Source organism: Ambystoma mexicanum, chromosome 3q, assembly GCF_040938575.1.
Source record: "Ambystoma mexicanum isolate Mex_15411 chromosome 3q, UKY_AmexF1_1, whole genome shotgun sequence".
Taxonomy (NCBI): domain Eukaryota; kingdom Metazoa; phylum Chordata; class Amphibia; order Caudata; family Ambystomatidae; genus Ambystoma; species Ambystoma mexicanum.
Window position 1 is genome coordinate 398,220,483 of NC_090926.1, and position 15,717 is coordinate 398,236,199.

Genomic DNA, 15,717 nt, shown 5'->3' on the forward strand with positions numbered 1-15,717 from the left:
TTTTGCAGTACTTTTGTGGAAACGCTTTTGTTATATTTTCTATTTTAAAATATGGAAGTGATGTACAAATGATGGGCTACGTGGTGTGTTTATCCAAAACATGGGTAGAAGCAGGTGCAGCTCATCTGCTTTGAGCAATGGGGTGCCAACCCATCACCCACTATGGAAGAGCCACCCAAAGCATGAAAATGTGGTTTTCCTTTGCAGTTCAGTTCACCAGCATGTATGCCCGTTGGAGCATGCAAGTCGGGCACGTTTTGCTTATCCAGCCTTGCATGGTCCACTAGGTGCGCAGGCTGGGGAACTACAGGTCCAAATATGTGCAGGGGGCACTTCGGTGCCTCCTTACACACTAGGGTCTCCTGTGACAGCAAACTAGAGGCCCTCCAGCTCTGCAGTGCATGTCAGGAAGCTCTTCCCAGTTCCTGTCTGTCTGGTGCACAGGGGCCGCAGGACTGGAGAGCAGCAGAGGAGGCAGTATTGAGTCCGTAGCTGGAGCAAAACAGGTAATGAAAAAAGCATCTCTGTATGAGTGCGTGCAAGGGTGTAAAGATGTGTATGAATGCATGCATCTAAGGGGGTGTCTGTGTAAGTGTGGGTATGAAAGAGAGTGCACTGACAATAGTGCACGTGAGAATGCAGCATGCATTTTCTATGTGCTTGTGTGAATGATTGATGGAGGTAGAAGCTGTGTGGGTGCATGACTGCTTATGTGAAGGAGTTGTGGGACTCTGAGGGGGGTTTGTGGGTCTTTGGTGCAGCCAGCAAGGGCATGTTTTCTTACTGTGGCATGGCATTTTATACTGGCATTAGGAGTAAAGCCAACATAATAATGAGTGTTTATATTTAGGCATTTGTGCAGCTAAGCAAGGACATGTTTGCTTACTGTTGTATGGCATTTTATACTCACGTTAAGGGTAAAGCCAACATGATGAGTGTTCTTACATGGGGGTGGTTGCATGTGCAGCCAGAAAAACCATAGTTGTTTGCTATGGCATAGCATTTTACACCAGCATTAAGGGCAAAGCCAGCAAATTGTGCAAGACATGTTTTCTTATTGTGGCTTGGCATATTATCTTGTCATTAAAGGCAAAACCCACATAATGAGTGTTCTTACATGGTGGAGGGTGCATTTGTGCAGCCAGCAAAGACAAGTTTTCTTAGTGTGGCATGGCATTTTATACTGAAGTTAAGGGAACAGCAAACATGATGAATGTTCTTTCATGTCCGTACTAGCCTACACTAGTGTAACAAGTCTGCACACGTTTTCGTACACCAGCTTGGCATTTATTTCCTGGTGTTGATGCAAAAGCAAACATGATGACTGTTCTTACGTGGCCATACTGGCCAACACTAGTGCAATCAGTATGGGCATGTTTTAATACTGTGCTTGGCATTTATGCCTTTGTGTTCAGGGCAAAGCAACCATGAGGATGTTTTTACATGGGGGAGCGGCATTTAAGCAACCAGCAAAGACATGTTTTCTTACTGTGGCATGGCATTTTATACTTACATTAATGGAGAAGAAAACATGATGAGTGTTCTTATGTGGCCATACTGGCCTACACTAGTGTAACTAGTCTGGACAGGTTTTCGTACTGTGGCTTGGCATTTATTTCCTGGTCTTAAGGGCAAAGCAAACATGATGACTGTTCTTACATGGGAGGAGCGGTATTTGTGTAGCCACCAAAGACATGTTTTCTTACTGTGGCATGGAATTTTATACTGGAATTAAGGGAAAAGCGAACATGAGGAGTGCTCTTATGCGGCCACACTTCCTGCTTTGTCATGGCAGCAAATTCTGCCACAGCAACATGGCGACACCCAGGAAATGCACAGCTTACATAAAAGATGCTATTTCTAAAAATATGACAAACATAAGAAGGAAGTGCTGGGGGTGGTTGATGGAAATACAGCAAAAGTGGTGACATATCCCACTTGTGAGGAACCATGGAGAAAACATATCAAGGATAATTACATTAACGAGGGCAATCAGTTTATTGTGTGAATGATAAACTTAAAGACGGCATTGAGTTCATTTTTGAAAGGGTGATTAGAAGACTAGAGGGTTCCAGAGCCCCCTGGTCCTGGCAGACTTACTAATATAGTGCTGAGGAAAGACACAGAGAACTCAGCTTCTATCTTGGAGATTTCATTTGAAAAGGTATGCGTAGATGGAGATATACCGGACTCATTGGGGCAATCTATATGGAGAAAGCATTCTGAGCTTGTTTTCTTACTGTGCGATGGCATTTCTTACTGACTGTCATCAAGGGTAAAACCCAAATGAGTGTCTGAGTGTCCTTACATGGCCATTACAGCCTATATTGGTGCAGTCAGTATGGATAGGCTTTCTCACTTTGGCATTGCCTTTTAAACTGGCTTTAGGGCAAAACCAACATGATGATTGTCCTTAGATGGGGAGTATCAGCTTTTGAGCAAACAGCAATGGTGTGTTTTCTTATTGTGACTTGGCGTATTTCCTGGTGTTAAAGGCAAAGCCAAAATGACAAGGATTCTCACATGGAGGCATTTGTGCAACCAGCAACTACATGTTTTCTTACTGGGACATTTTGGATCTTGAATAGCTTTTAAGTAAAGTATCCCCCACCTCTTTAATGCCTGGCCTACCAACGAGGTCAGTCCAAGATCCAAACTGATTACTTCGATTGTTATACATTGGGGGAGGCCCAGCAACCAAAATTTGCCTTCCAAAACTTTCACCCACTGTTAATTCTTTATAGCCAAAGCTTCTAAACCATATTAAATTGCTGGACAGAAGCTTTGCCTATATAATAGTAATATATCGTTCGAACCATACACAGCAGTCCCATCCGCACATTTCTTAATCAGTGTAATCAGTAGAGCAGCTTTCTGTTTTAACAGCAATCACCTCAGGATAATGTATACCTATGCTAAAAGGGAGCCCTAGATGTGTACATGTATCTACGTGTCCAATGGGTCCCTCTATTACATTTACTGGACGATTCAGATGACATTTTCCACCAAACTGCATGTATTTCTTTGTCTCCCTATTTAATGTCAAACCATTTTCCTTTTGCATATGTACACAGTTCCCTCACTGTTCTTTGCCTTCCCATGTAAGAATGGTCTAGCAAAACAATGTCATCTGCATATGGCACCCATGTAACATGCATCTGGCCAATCTTAGGAGGACACATTTGTAACTTTCGAAGCCTGGAGGGCAGGTCTGCCAAGTATAGGTTGAACAGCAGAGGGGCCAAAATGCAAACGTGTTTTACTGCTTTGTTCGTAGGAATAGGTGCAGTACCCGCCCCTCCTCCTCCCGCCGCTGCTCAGCCTCACCTAAACTCAGGTCTTTTCGTGTGGTTGCACCAAGAAGCGCAGCAGCCACGCAGGAATATTTAGCTTTTCTACCTTCTGCTAGAGTTTGAGGCCTTGATTCATGGAATTATTTGCGTGTAAAACAAGGATTTGCGTGCCATTCTGCGTGCAAATCCCTGTTTGACGAATGGGGATTTGCTGGCAGAATGGCAGGCAAATCCCCGTTTTACACACAAATAATTCCATGAATCGGGGCCTGCATCTGCAACCGAATCGAAGGCCGAGCTAAAACCCACAAACAGCACGAATAAAGGTGGGATAACTTTTCTTAGCACCTTCCCTACTAAAGCGTCCAATAGCATAACATTGTGTGTAGCGGGGGATCCTGCTCGGAAGCCAGTCTGGAAAATTCCCTACAATTGTGCAGATTCAACCCATAACTGTAGCTCTGTTAATATGAAAGTCGCAAATATCTAACTTGGTACGTCACGCATGGAGAGCCAATCTATAATTAGATGATAACCTACGGGATACTTTTTTGTAGAGCAGTATAAGTATAGGTTGCCTGCATGAGTGCGGGTTATCTCCATCTGCGCATGCCTTATTAAATAGGATCTCCAGGTGAGAGGCCCAGTTCTCTGGGTCTCTCCTCAGCACAATATTAGCAAGCCCGGCAGGACTTCTGGCTCCCGCACCTTCTAGTCTTCTAATCACCTTTTCAATACTCTCTTTATCAAAGAAAGACGAACTCAATGTAAGCTGTGCATTTCCTGGCTGTCGCCATGTTGCTGAGGCAGAATAGCATCTTGTATGTAAGCTGTGCATTTCCTGGGTGCCGCCATGTTGCTAAGGCAGAATAGCAGCTTTTATGTAAACTGTGCATTTCCTGGCTGTCTCTATGTTGCTGTGGCAGAATAGCATCTTTAATGTAAGCTGTGCATTTCCTGCATTTCCTGGCTGTTGCCATGTTGCTGAGGCAGAATAGAATCTTGTATGTTAGCTGTGCATTTCCTGGCTGTCGCCATGTTGCTGAGGTAGAATAGCAATCTATGTAAGCTGTGCATTTCCTGGCTGTTGCCATGCTGCTGAGGCAGAATGGCATATTTTATGTAAGCTGTGCCTTTCCTGGCTGTCAGCATGTTGCTGAGGCAGAATAGCATCTTTTATGTAAGCTGTGCATTTCCTGAATATCCTGGTTGTTGCCATGTTGCTGAGGTAGAATAGCATCTTTTATGTAAGCTGTGCATTTCCTGCATTTCCTGGCTGTCGTCATGTTGCCGGGGCAGAATAGCATCTTTGATGTAAGCTGTGCATTTTCAGCATTTCCTGCCTATCGCCTTGTTGCTGAGGCAGAATAGCATCTTTTATGTAAGCTGTGCATTTCCAAGGTGTCGCCATGTTGCTGAGGCAGAATAGCATCTTTTATGTAAACTGTGCAATTTCTGGGTGTTGCCATGTTGCTGAGGCCGAATAGCATCTTGTATGTAAGCTGTGCATTTCCTGCATTTCCTGGATGTTGCCATGTTGCTGGGGCAGAATAGCATATTTTATGTAAGCTGTGCATTTCCTGCATATCCTGGCTATTGCCATGTTGCTGAGGCTGAATAGCATCTTGTATGTAACCTGTGCATTTCCTGCATTTCCTGGATGTTGCCATGTTGCTGAGGCAGAATAGCATCTTTTCTGTAAGCTGTGCATTTCCTGCATTTCCTGGATGTTGCCATGTTGCTGGGGCAGAATAGCATCTTTTATGTAAACTGTGCATTTCCTGCATTTCCTGGCTGTTGCCATGTTGCTGAAGCAGAATTGCATCTTTTATGTAAGCTGTGAATTTCCTGCATATTCAGGCTGTTGCCACGTTGCTGGGGCAGAATAGAATCTTTTATGTAAGTTGTGCATTTCCTGGCTGTCGCCGTGTTGCTGAGGCAGAATAGCATCTTTTATGTAAGCTGTGCATTTCCTGCATTTCCTGCTGTCGTCATGTTGCTGAGGCAGAATAGAATCTTGTATGTAAGCTGTGCATTTCCTGCATTTCCTGGCTGTCGCCATGTTGCTGAGGCTGAATAGCATCTTGTATGTAAGCTGTGCATTTCCTGCATTTTCTGGATGTTGCCATGTTGCTGGGGCAGAATAGCATCTTTTATGTAAGCTGTGCATTTCCTGCATATCCTGGCTGTTGCCATGTTGCTGAGGCTGAATAGCATCTTGTATGTAACCTGTGCATTTCCTGCATTTCCTGGATGTTGCCATGTTGCTGAGGCAGAATAGCATCTTTTCTGTAAGCTGTGCATTTCCTGCATTTCCTGGATGTTGCCATGTTGCTGGGGCAGAATAGCATCTTTTATGTAAACTGTGCATTTCCTGCATTTCCTGGCTGTTGCCATGTTGCTGAAGCAGAATTGCATCTTTTATGTAAGCTGTGAATTTCCTGCATATTCAGGCTGTTGCCACGTTGCTGGGGCAGAATAGAATCTTTTATGTAAGTTGTGCATTTCCTGGCTGTCGCCATGTTGCTGAGGCAGAATAGCATCTTTTATGTAAGCTGTGCATTTCCTGCATTTCCTGCTGTCGTCATGTTGCTGAGGCAGAATAGAATCTTGTATGTAAGCTGTGCATTTTCTGCATTTCCTGCCTGTCGCCTTGTTACTGAGGCAGAATAGCATCTTTTATGTAAGCTGTGCATTTCCAAGGTGTCGCCATGTTGCTGAGGCAGAATAGCATCTTTTATGTAAACTGTGCATTTCCTGCATTTCCTGGCTGCCAGCATGTTGCTGAGGCAGAATAGCATCTTTTATGTCAGCTGTGCATGCCCTGGCTGTCGCCATGTTGCTGAGGCTGAATAGCATCTTGTATGTAAGCTGTGCGTTTCCTGGATGTTGCCATGTTGCTGGGGCAGAATAGCATCTTTTATGTAAGCTGTGCATTTCCTGCATTTCCTGGATGGTGCCATATTTCTTGGGCAGAATAGCATATTTTATGTAAGATGTGCATTTCCTGCATATCCTGGCTGTTGCCATGTTGCTGAGGCTGAATAGCATCTTGTATGTAAGCTGTGCATTTCCTGCATTTCGTGGATGTTGCCATGTTGCTGCGCAGAATTGCATCTTTTATGTAAGCTGTGCATTTCCTGCATGTCCTGGCTGTCGCCACGTTGCTGGGGCAGAATAGCATCTTTTATGTAAGCTGTGCATTTCCTGGCTGTCGCCATGTTGCTGAGGCAGAATAGCATCTTTTATGTAAGCTGTGCATTTCCTGCATTTCCTGGCTGTCGTCATGTTGCTGAGGCAGAATAGAATCTTGTATGTAAGCTGTGCATTTTCTGCATTTCCTGCCTGTCGCTTTGTTACTGAGGCAGAATAGCATCTTTTATGTAAACTGTGCAATTCCTGGGTGTTGCCATGTTGCTGAGGCCGAATAGCATATTTTATGTAAGCTGTGCATTTCCTGCATTTCCTTGCTGCCAGCATGTTGCTGAGGCAGAATAGCAATCTATGTAAGCTCTGCATTTCCTGGCTGTTGCCATGCTGCTGAGGCAGAATAGCATCTTTTATGTAAGCTGTGCATTTCCTGGAGGTCGAATAGCATAGGCAGAATAGCATACTTTATGTAAGCTTCGCATTTCTTGCATTTCCTGACTGTTGCCATGTTGCTGAGGTAGAATAGCATCTTTTATGTAAGCTGTGCATTTCCTGCATTTCCTGGCTGTCGCCACATTGCTGGGGCAGAATAGCATCTTTTATGTAAGCTGTGCATTTTCTGTATTTCCTGCCTGTCGCCTTGTTGCTGAGGCAGAATAGCATCTTTCATGTAAGCTGTGCATTTCCTGGCTGTCACCTTGTTGCTGAGGCAGAATAGCATCTTTCATGTAAGCATTGTATTTCCTGGCTGTCGCCATGTTGCTGAGGCAGAACAACAATCTGTATGTAAGCTGTGCATTTCCTGGGTGTCACCATGTTGCTGAGGCAGAATAGCATCTTGTATGTAAGATGTGCATTTCCTGGCTGTCGCCATGTTGCTGAGGCAGAATAGCAATCGGTATGTAAGCTGTGCATTTCCTGGCTGTCACCATGTTGCTGAGGAAAAATAGCATCTTTTATGTAAGCTATGCATTTCCTGGAGGTCGCCATGTTGCTGAGGCAGAATAGCATATTTTATCTAAGCTGTGCATTTCCTGCATTTCCTGGCTGTTACCATGTTGCTGGGGCAGAGTAGCATCTTTTATGTAAGCTGTGCATTTCCTGCATTTCCTGGCTATCGCCATGTTGCTGAGGCAGAATAGCATCTTTTATGTAAGCTGTGCATTTCCTGGCTGTCGCCATGTTGCTGAGGTAGAATAGCATCTTTTATATAAACTGTGCATTTCCTGCATGTCGCCATGTTGCTGAGGCAGAATAGCCTCTTTTATGTAAGCTGTGCATTTCCTGGCTGTCTCCATGTTGCTGAGGCAGAATAGCATCTTTTATGTAAGCTGTGCATTTCCTGGCTGTCTCCATGGTGCTGAGGCAGAATAGCATCTTTTATGTAAGCTGTGCATTTCCTGGCTGTCTCCATGTTGCTGGGGCAGAATAGCATCTTTTATGTAAGCTGTGCATTTCCTGCATTTCCTGGCTGTCGCCATGTTGCTGAGGCAGAATAGAATCTCGTATGTAAGCTGTGCATTTCCTGGCTGTCGCCATGTTGCTGAGGCAGAATAGCAATCTATGTAACTGTGCATTTCGTGGCTGTTGCCCTGCTGCTGAGGCAGAATAGCATTTTTTATGTAAGCTGTGCATTTCCTGGCTGTCAGCATGTTGCTGAGGTCGAACAGCATCTTGTATGTAAGCTGTGCATTTCCCAACTGTCGCCATGTTGCTGAGGCAGAATAGCATCTTTTATGTAAACTGTGCATTTCCTGGAGGTCGAATAGCATAGGCAGAATAGCATACTTTATGTAAGCTGTGCATTTCCTGCATTTCCTGACTGTTGCCATGTTGCTGGGGCAGAACAGCATATTTTATGTAAGCTGTGCATTTCCTGAATATCCTGGCTGTCGCCGTGTTGCTGAGGTAGAATATCATATTTTATGTAAGCTGTGCATTTCCTGCATTTCCTTTCTGCCAGCATGTTGCTGAGGCAGAAGAGCATCTTTTATGTGAGCTGTGCATGCCTTGGCTGTCGCCATGTTGCTGAGGCTGAATAGCATCTTTTCTGTAAGTTGTACATTTCCTGCATTTCCTGGGTGTTGCCATGTTGCTGGGGCAGAATAGCATCTTTTATGTAAGCTGTGCATTTCCTGCATTCCCTGGCTGTTGCCATGTTGCTGAGGCAGAATAGCATATTTTATGTAAGCTGTGCATTTCCTGCATTTCCAGGCTGTTGCCACGTTGCTGGCGCAGAATAGCATCTTTTATGTAAGATGTGCATTTCCTGGCTGTCGCCATGTTGCTGAGGCAGAATAGCATATTTTATGTAAACTGTGCATTTCCTGCATTTCCTGGCTGTCGTCATTTTGCTGAGGCAGAATAGCATCTTATATGTAAGCTGTGCATTTCCTGGCTGTCGCCATGTTGCTGAGGCAGAATAGCAATCTGTATTTAAGCTGTGCATTTCCTGGCTGTCGCCATGTTGCTGAGGCAGAATAGCATCTTTTATGTAAGCTGTGCATTTCCTGGAGGTCGCCATGTTGCTGAGGCAAAATAGCATCTTGTATGTAAACTGCATTTCCTGGCTGTCACCATGTTGCTGAGGCAGAATAGCAATCTGTATGTAAACTGTGCATTTCCTGGCTGTCGTCATGTTGCTGAGGCAGAATAGCAATCTGTATGTAAACTGTGCATTTCCTGGCTGTCGCCATGTTGCTGAGGCAGAATAGCATCTTGTATGTAAACTGTGCATTTCCTGGCTTTCACCATGTTGCTAAGGCAGATTAGCAATCTGTATGTAAATTGTGCATTTCCTGGCTGTCGCCATGTTGTTGAGGCAGAATAGCATCTTTTCTGTAAGCTGTGCATTTCCTGCATTTCCTGGCGGTTGCCATGTTGCTGGGGCAGAATAGCATCTTTTATGAAAGCTGCGCATTTCCTGGAGGTCGCCATGTTGCTGAGGCAGAATAGCATCTTTTATGTAAGTAGTGCATTTCCTGGGTGTTGCCATGTTGTGGAGGCCGAATAGCCTCTTGTATGTAAGCTGTGCATTTCATGGCTGTCGCCATGTTGCTGAGGCAAAATACCATCTTTTATGTAAGCTGTGCATTTCCTGGCTGTCGCCATCTTGCTGAGGCAGAATAGCATCTTTTATGTAAGCTGTGCATTTCCTGCATTTCCTGGCTGTCGCCATGTTGCTGAGGCAGAATAGCATCTTTTATGTAAGCTGTGCATTTCCTGCATTTCCTGGCTGTAGCCAGGTTGCTGGGGCAAAATAGCATCTTTCATGTGAGCTGTGCATTTCCTGCATTTCCTGGCTGTCGCCATGATGCTGAGGCAGAATAGCATCTTTTATGTAAGCTGTGCATTTCCTGGGTGTCACCATGTTGAGGCAGAATAGCATCTTTTATGTAAGCTGTGCATTTCCTGGGTGTCGCTATGTTGAGGCAGAATAACATCATTTATGTAAGCTGTGCATTTCCTGCATTTCCTGGCTGTCGCCATGTTGCTGAGGCAGAATAGCATCTTTTATGTAAACTGTGCATTTCCTGCATTTCTGGGCTGTCGCCAGGTTACTGGGGCAAAATAGCATCTTCTATGTAAGCTGTGCATTTCCTGCATTTCCTGGCTGTCGCTATGTTGCTGAGGCAGAATAGCATCTTTTATGTAAGCTGTGCATTTCCTGGGTGTCGCCAGGTTGAGGCAGAATAGCATCTTTTCTGTAAACTGTGCATTTCCTGGCTGTCGCTATGTTGCTGAGGCAGAATAGCCTATTTTATGTAAGCTGTGCATTTCCTGGGTGTCGCCAGGTTGAGGCAGAATAGCATCTTTTATGTAAGCTGTGCATTTCCTGGGTGTCACCATGTTGCTGAGGCAGAATAGCATCTTTTATGTAAGCTGTGCATTTCCTGGGTGTTGCTATGTTGCTGAGGCTGAATAGCATATTTTATGCAAGCTGTGCATTTCCTGCATTTCCTGGCTGCCAGCATGTTGCTGAGACAGAATAGCACCTTTTATGTAAGCTGTGCATTTCCTGGGTGTTGCTATGTTGCTGAGGCTGAATAGCATATTTTATGCAAGCTGTGCATTTCCTGCATTTCCTGGCTGCCAGCATGTTGCTGAGACAGAATAGCACCTTTTATGTAAGCTGTGCATTTCCTGGCTGTCGCCATGTTGCTGAGGCAGAATAGCATCTTCTATGTAAGCTATGTATTTCCTGGGTGTTGCTATGTTGCTGAGGCCGAATAGCATCTTTTATTTGCGCTGTGCATTTCCTGGCTGTCGCCATGTTGCTGAGGCAGAATTTGCTGCCATGGCAAAGCCAAGCAATGCTGGAATTTGAGGGAGTGGATTGAACATTGCCAAAATTGCTCTGTTTTTGCATAACAGGATGTGCCGCCCCCACAACACCCAGAAAGTAAAGCAGAATTTAAAGTATAGATCAGTGTTTTCTGAATGCATCCTATGGCCCCAGAAATTAAAGGTTCCTTATGTAGACGGCGACAGGGGAATACTTCAGCTATTAAAGAATTGGCGGCTGGAGTTTTGCGTACGAGTCAAGCACATGGTCTTTTTCACATCCTATAATTGCATCAGTGCAGTTTCTCACCTGAATTAAGTGACCGGTTGCCTAATAATATTCTCTCTCTCTCTCTCTCTATCTATTGCTTACTTTGGTCAACTGTCCTTTCACCCCCACGCCATGTCCTAGTTCACGGATCACGGCCCGGGCCCCAAAGCTGGACAGGCCATCTGTCCAGTCACTCCTGGCTTAGTGATCAAGCTTTGGAGTGGCCCATGCATTTCTTTCTTACTCCCATCAACCACTCCCGCTCAGGGACCCTGTGGGTATCGCCAGACTTTTTTCTACCGCCGGGCCCATGGCAAACGCCCTGTCTGTCATTGTCTTGGCAGTGGTGGTTTGCCGCCCATAACTGTTCCTGGTTCTTGGGCAGGCCATGCCCAGCCTGCTTTATTTGTTATTGTTCTCACCCTGGGCCATCCATGCCAATCTTGCTGATGATGCTTCTATCTATATCATATCATTTATTAAAGTAGCTCTTCGGGGATGAGCGAACGCTTTATACAAATAAATAGAACCAATGAATATTGTTTTGTCTGTGTTGAATTCCTCTTTCTCTTCACGACAGAGCCAGCGGGAAGCTAAGACCTTCTCCGAACGGCAAATCCAAGAGCGGCACACCCAGCTGTCCAGCATCCTGATCCTAGCAAACGTCACGCTGGCCGACCTTGGGAAGTACGTGTGCACGGCCAACAACGGCATGCAGAAGTTCCAGGAGAGCACGGAGGTCATCGTGCATGGTACAGCGGAGCAGGCCTCTCCTCGCCACAGGGGCAGGCTGCAAGGAGAGCACGGGTGGAGGGCAGGGGCTGGGAGGATTAAGGGGCATGCAAGGAGAGGACGGGCTGGGGGGTGGGTGGGCGGGGCGGGGCAGGGCATGGCGGCGATCAGAAACATTAGCATAAGTGCAGGGCCGGCCTTGGGGCAGCAGCGCACTGGGCGAATTGGTGAGCAAGCGTGGGCACCAAGAACCGCAAGGGGACGCTGCCTTTGACCACATGGTCAGGCTTATAAGTGGCCCCCATTGCATGTGAGGTGCATGTGCAGCCCCAGGGCCAGGTTAGTAGGGCCATGCTTTAATAGTAGAACGCACACGCGGAGACAATAGAGGCTGCCTCATTTTCATAGGGCACATCCCCATGCAAAAGAAGGAACAGCCTTTTTTGAATGTGTGCCCACAGACTTGGTGGGCATTAGTGGGTTTGAGATATCCATTTTTGATGATCTGCAATGCAACCAACACAAGGTGCCATTTGCGTACAGGGTTTACATGTGGCAGTCTGGCCCTTGGACCCACATTACAGAACCCTTGCACTGGTTAGGTGCAATTTTGTACAGTACTTGTTCCAGGGGATAAACTGCCCAGGTGCAAAAATGCACCAGTATTCATGCTTGTACGAGGGACAAATGCTGCATAAAAATGGACTTCCACCAGTACAAAGTTTCTGTTATGTGGCCTATAATGGGTGAAATCACTGGGAAATGGCTGAGGGCGCCAAGTTCTGCAGTTCCCACCTGGAACTCCATGGCCTTTGTTGAAGCATTGCTGGGTTCTCATACTTCTGACCTCTGACTCCTGACATCAGCGCCCTGTGCTTCTCTGTAGCGCCTCTCGACTTGCACGTCCAGCTCTCTGACATGTTTCTCGATGCTGTTTTCCAGAGAAAGCGTTCATCACCATGGAGCAGCAGGAGGACCTGGTGATAGAAGCCATGACTGGTGACAAGTCTGTAAAACTGCCGTTCAAGTTTGCCGCCTATCCGCCGCCAACATTGCAGTGGTAAATGCACAGAATCTCACCCTTTTACCTTGCCGTCTGGTGTCTGTGATGCGCTGTTGCGGGATGGGGACGGACGCCATGTTTGTTTTTCAGTGATGTATACACAGAACGTTGCGCAATCTACAGTACCGTCCACGCTCTGGTCACACCTCTGCTTCCCATCTTGAAGGCATTTCCACAGCTGTCCATCTGGGCCAGGGGTAGCTAAACTCTCCCCCTTTAGGTCAGGGCTCTGCAACCTGTAGATCTCCAGATGTTTTGGACTACAATTCCCATGATCCTTCAGCATTGACTTTCCTGCATATGGCGGATGGGAGCTGTAGTCCAAAACATCTAAGGAAGTCGTAGGTATGCATCTGACAGGTTGGCTACCCCGGCTTTGGGATCATGAGAGAAGCGGGTCCGGGTAAAGTTAATTTGGTGAAGAGTGGAAGGAGCTAAAGGGTCCGCAGCTGTACCCATTGAGCAATGAATCCAGCTGCCTGCCGCCCAAATGGGAATGGCTCTCATGAAAAGTTGGGGCCAGATCATACATGTCACATTATCTCTGCCCACTTTGATCCTGCAAGGTCATATCTGTCCGTTGAAATGGGTGATTATTTTTGCACTTCTGAAAAGTACACCAGGGTGATACCCATCACCTGACTGTCCAACTCTGAGTATTCATACTGGCCAGGAACCCAAACAGTTGGAGATTCTTCAAGTCTACTCCTAACGGTAAGTAAGGGGAGACACTATGGGCCTGATTCATGGCACTTTTAGCACAGCCAAAGTGACTTTGCACTGCCAACACACACGCTGATTCACAGAGCGGTGAAAAGTGTATTTTTGCTGTGACTTTGCACCACTTGTGCACCGTGCTAAAAGTTCGATGAATCGGACGCTAAGCCGCATAAATAACACTTGTGATCCGGCTGGGGACGCACCATGCATCCTCAATCACACCAGTAAAGTAGGAAGTTCCCAGAACGCAGCTTCCCATTTTTCTGCCCAGCTCTCCACATTGCCTTCATCCAACCATCAGCCTATCTGACACCTCTGTCCATGCTGTGCCGTGGCAGAGAAAAAGGCGTGCCTCTACATTACATTGTTTAGTTCCCCTTATTATCCTGCCTGGCCCCTTCCCTTACCTGCTCATATCCATACCCCTCCACCCACCGCCCCTATGCCCTGCCTGTCATTCTCCTCCCACACCAAAAGCAGATGGCAGAACCTGCGGGCTCGGAGGGGACTGAGATGTTTCAGTGGAAGGCTAGATGTCCAACCCTGATGGCCATGACAATCCTTGGCGAAGATCAACGTTCATATCCCTATATGCGTGTTGTGTCTGCAGGGTGTCTCAGTGTGTGTTAGCTTACAAGGGACTTCATTAACCGCAAGACTGCACCAGGGAAAACATGTATACAGTTTTGTGCCTTGGCTTGGGGTGAGGTCTTAGCTCAAAAGAACGATGCCTGCATGGGTTTAATGAGGGGCAGCCAGGGGTAGCAATTCCACCACGGGCTTAGAAATCTATACCAATCTAGATGTTTGCATCCCCTAAGGAATGACGTCAAAACTCTTAATTTATTTATTTATAAAACGCGCTAAGCCCGAAGGCATCAAGGTGCTGGTTACATACAGTAGAAAGAAAACAAGAAATCATAGGGTAATGGTTATGTATTAGAGGAGGAGAAGCTTAATTTCAGGTACAAACGTTACAAATAGATGTAGTCATACAAGTGGTAAGTTCGTTGAAAATAGTCGCGTTTTCAGTTGTTTCCATACCACCCACAGTGATTGTTCAGATCTCAGGTATAAGGGTAAGGAGTTCCAGGTCTTAGAGGCAATGACCTGGAAGCTGGACCCTCCCGCTCTCTTACGCTTGAATCAGGGTATGGTCAATTGGTGTGCATAAGGGGAGCGTGTAGGTCTGGAAGATCGCGCTTTTGAGAATTTCTGCACTAAGCATTTGGGCACTGAGTTGGACAGGCATTTCTGAGTGATAGCAAGAGTTTTCAAGGCAATACACCTGATCCAACCAATCTGATGAGGGATGCTTTGAAAGTAAGCTTGACCTTCACTTTTGGCCTAGTATCTCATTGTTATCAGCCATGTGATGTCATTGAGTGTCATCAGTAGTTGTGCACCTATGATTTTGCTGAAAAAAGAAATTGACCAAGCTCTAATAGTTTTTGCCCTTTCTCCTCAGGTACAAAGAGGGGAAGGTGATCCCCAACAATGCCAAGCATCGACACCTGGAGCAAGCACTGCAGATTAGGGATGTGTCTGAGCAGGACGCTGGAAAGTACACCGTGGAGCTCACGAATGAGCAGGCGGACCTGAGGCAGCAAGTCAGCGTCACCTTAATTGTCAACGGTAAGAGAGAGCAACACCGCCAGCTACACATGGGCCGTTGAGTGACTGTAATGACATCCCAAGGTGCCAGTTTGACCATTGTCCGGATACCGGATGCCCCCTACTTCTTACCTTAATTAGAGGAAGCCCTAGCCAAATGTTCATAAACCACTATAGACTCTACACAGGGACCTCCACAACGTAAGATTGCTTTACAAATGAGGCCTCTGAAACCTTGCACACATGATAACTGCTGACCTCCTGGCTGAAACCTGAACCACACTGACTACCTGGACACCCTCTGATCTCGGGCCCAGGTCGCTCCACTGCCAGCGTCTCACACCAGCACTGCCCACCGGGCAAACCCTGCACTCAGGGCCTGTTCTGTATGCCTACAGTCCCCTACCAGCCTCGACACCTGATGCCCGCACTTACCCATGCACTTGCCACATGCTGGCCATTACTTACTTATTGTTATCATCTTGTACTGCACTGTCCCTGCCCCCTTCCACGCACTTGTGCGATCTGAATGACACTTGGCCTAGTAGGATCGTTGTCTGTCTTCCCTCTGTTCCCCTCCCTGCCTCGTC

At 46.4% G+C, this 15,717-nt stretch overlaps 1 protein-coding gene across 4 annotated transcripts in view; it reads left to right on the forward strand.

Annotated features, from left to right (window-relative positions):
- Nucleotides 1-15,717, forward strand: part of FLT4 (fms related receptor tyrosine kinase 4) — a 394,600-nt gene that overhangs the window by 242,610 nt on the left and 136,273 nt on the right. For all 4 annotated transcript variants that reach the window (XM_069654085.1, XM_069654086.1, XM_069654087.1 and 1 more), the window contains exons 7-9: nucleotides 11,579-11,750; nucleotides 12,673-12,790; nucleotides 14,982-15,148. In XM_069654085.1, the coding sequence (XP_069510186.1) occupies nucleotides 11,579-11,750; nucleotides 12,673-12,790; nucleotides 14,982-15,148 (457 nt within the window). The remainder of the gene's footprint in view (nucleotides 1-11,578; nucleotides 11,751-12,672; nucleotides 12,791-14,981; nucleotides 15,149-15,717) is intronic.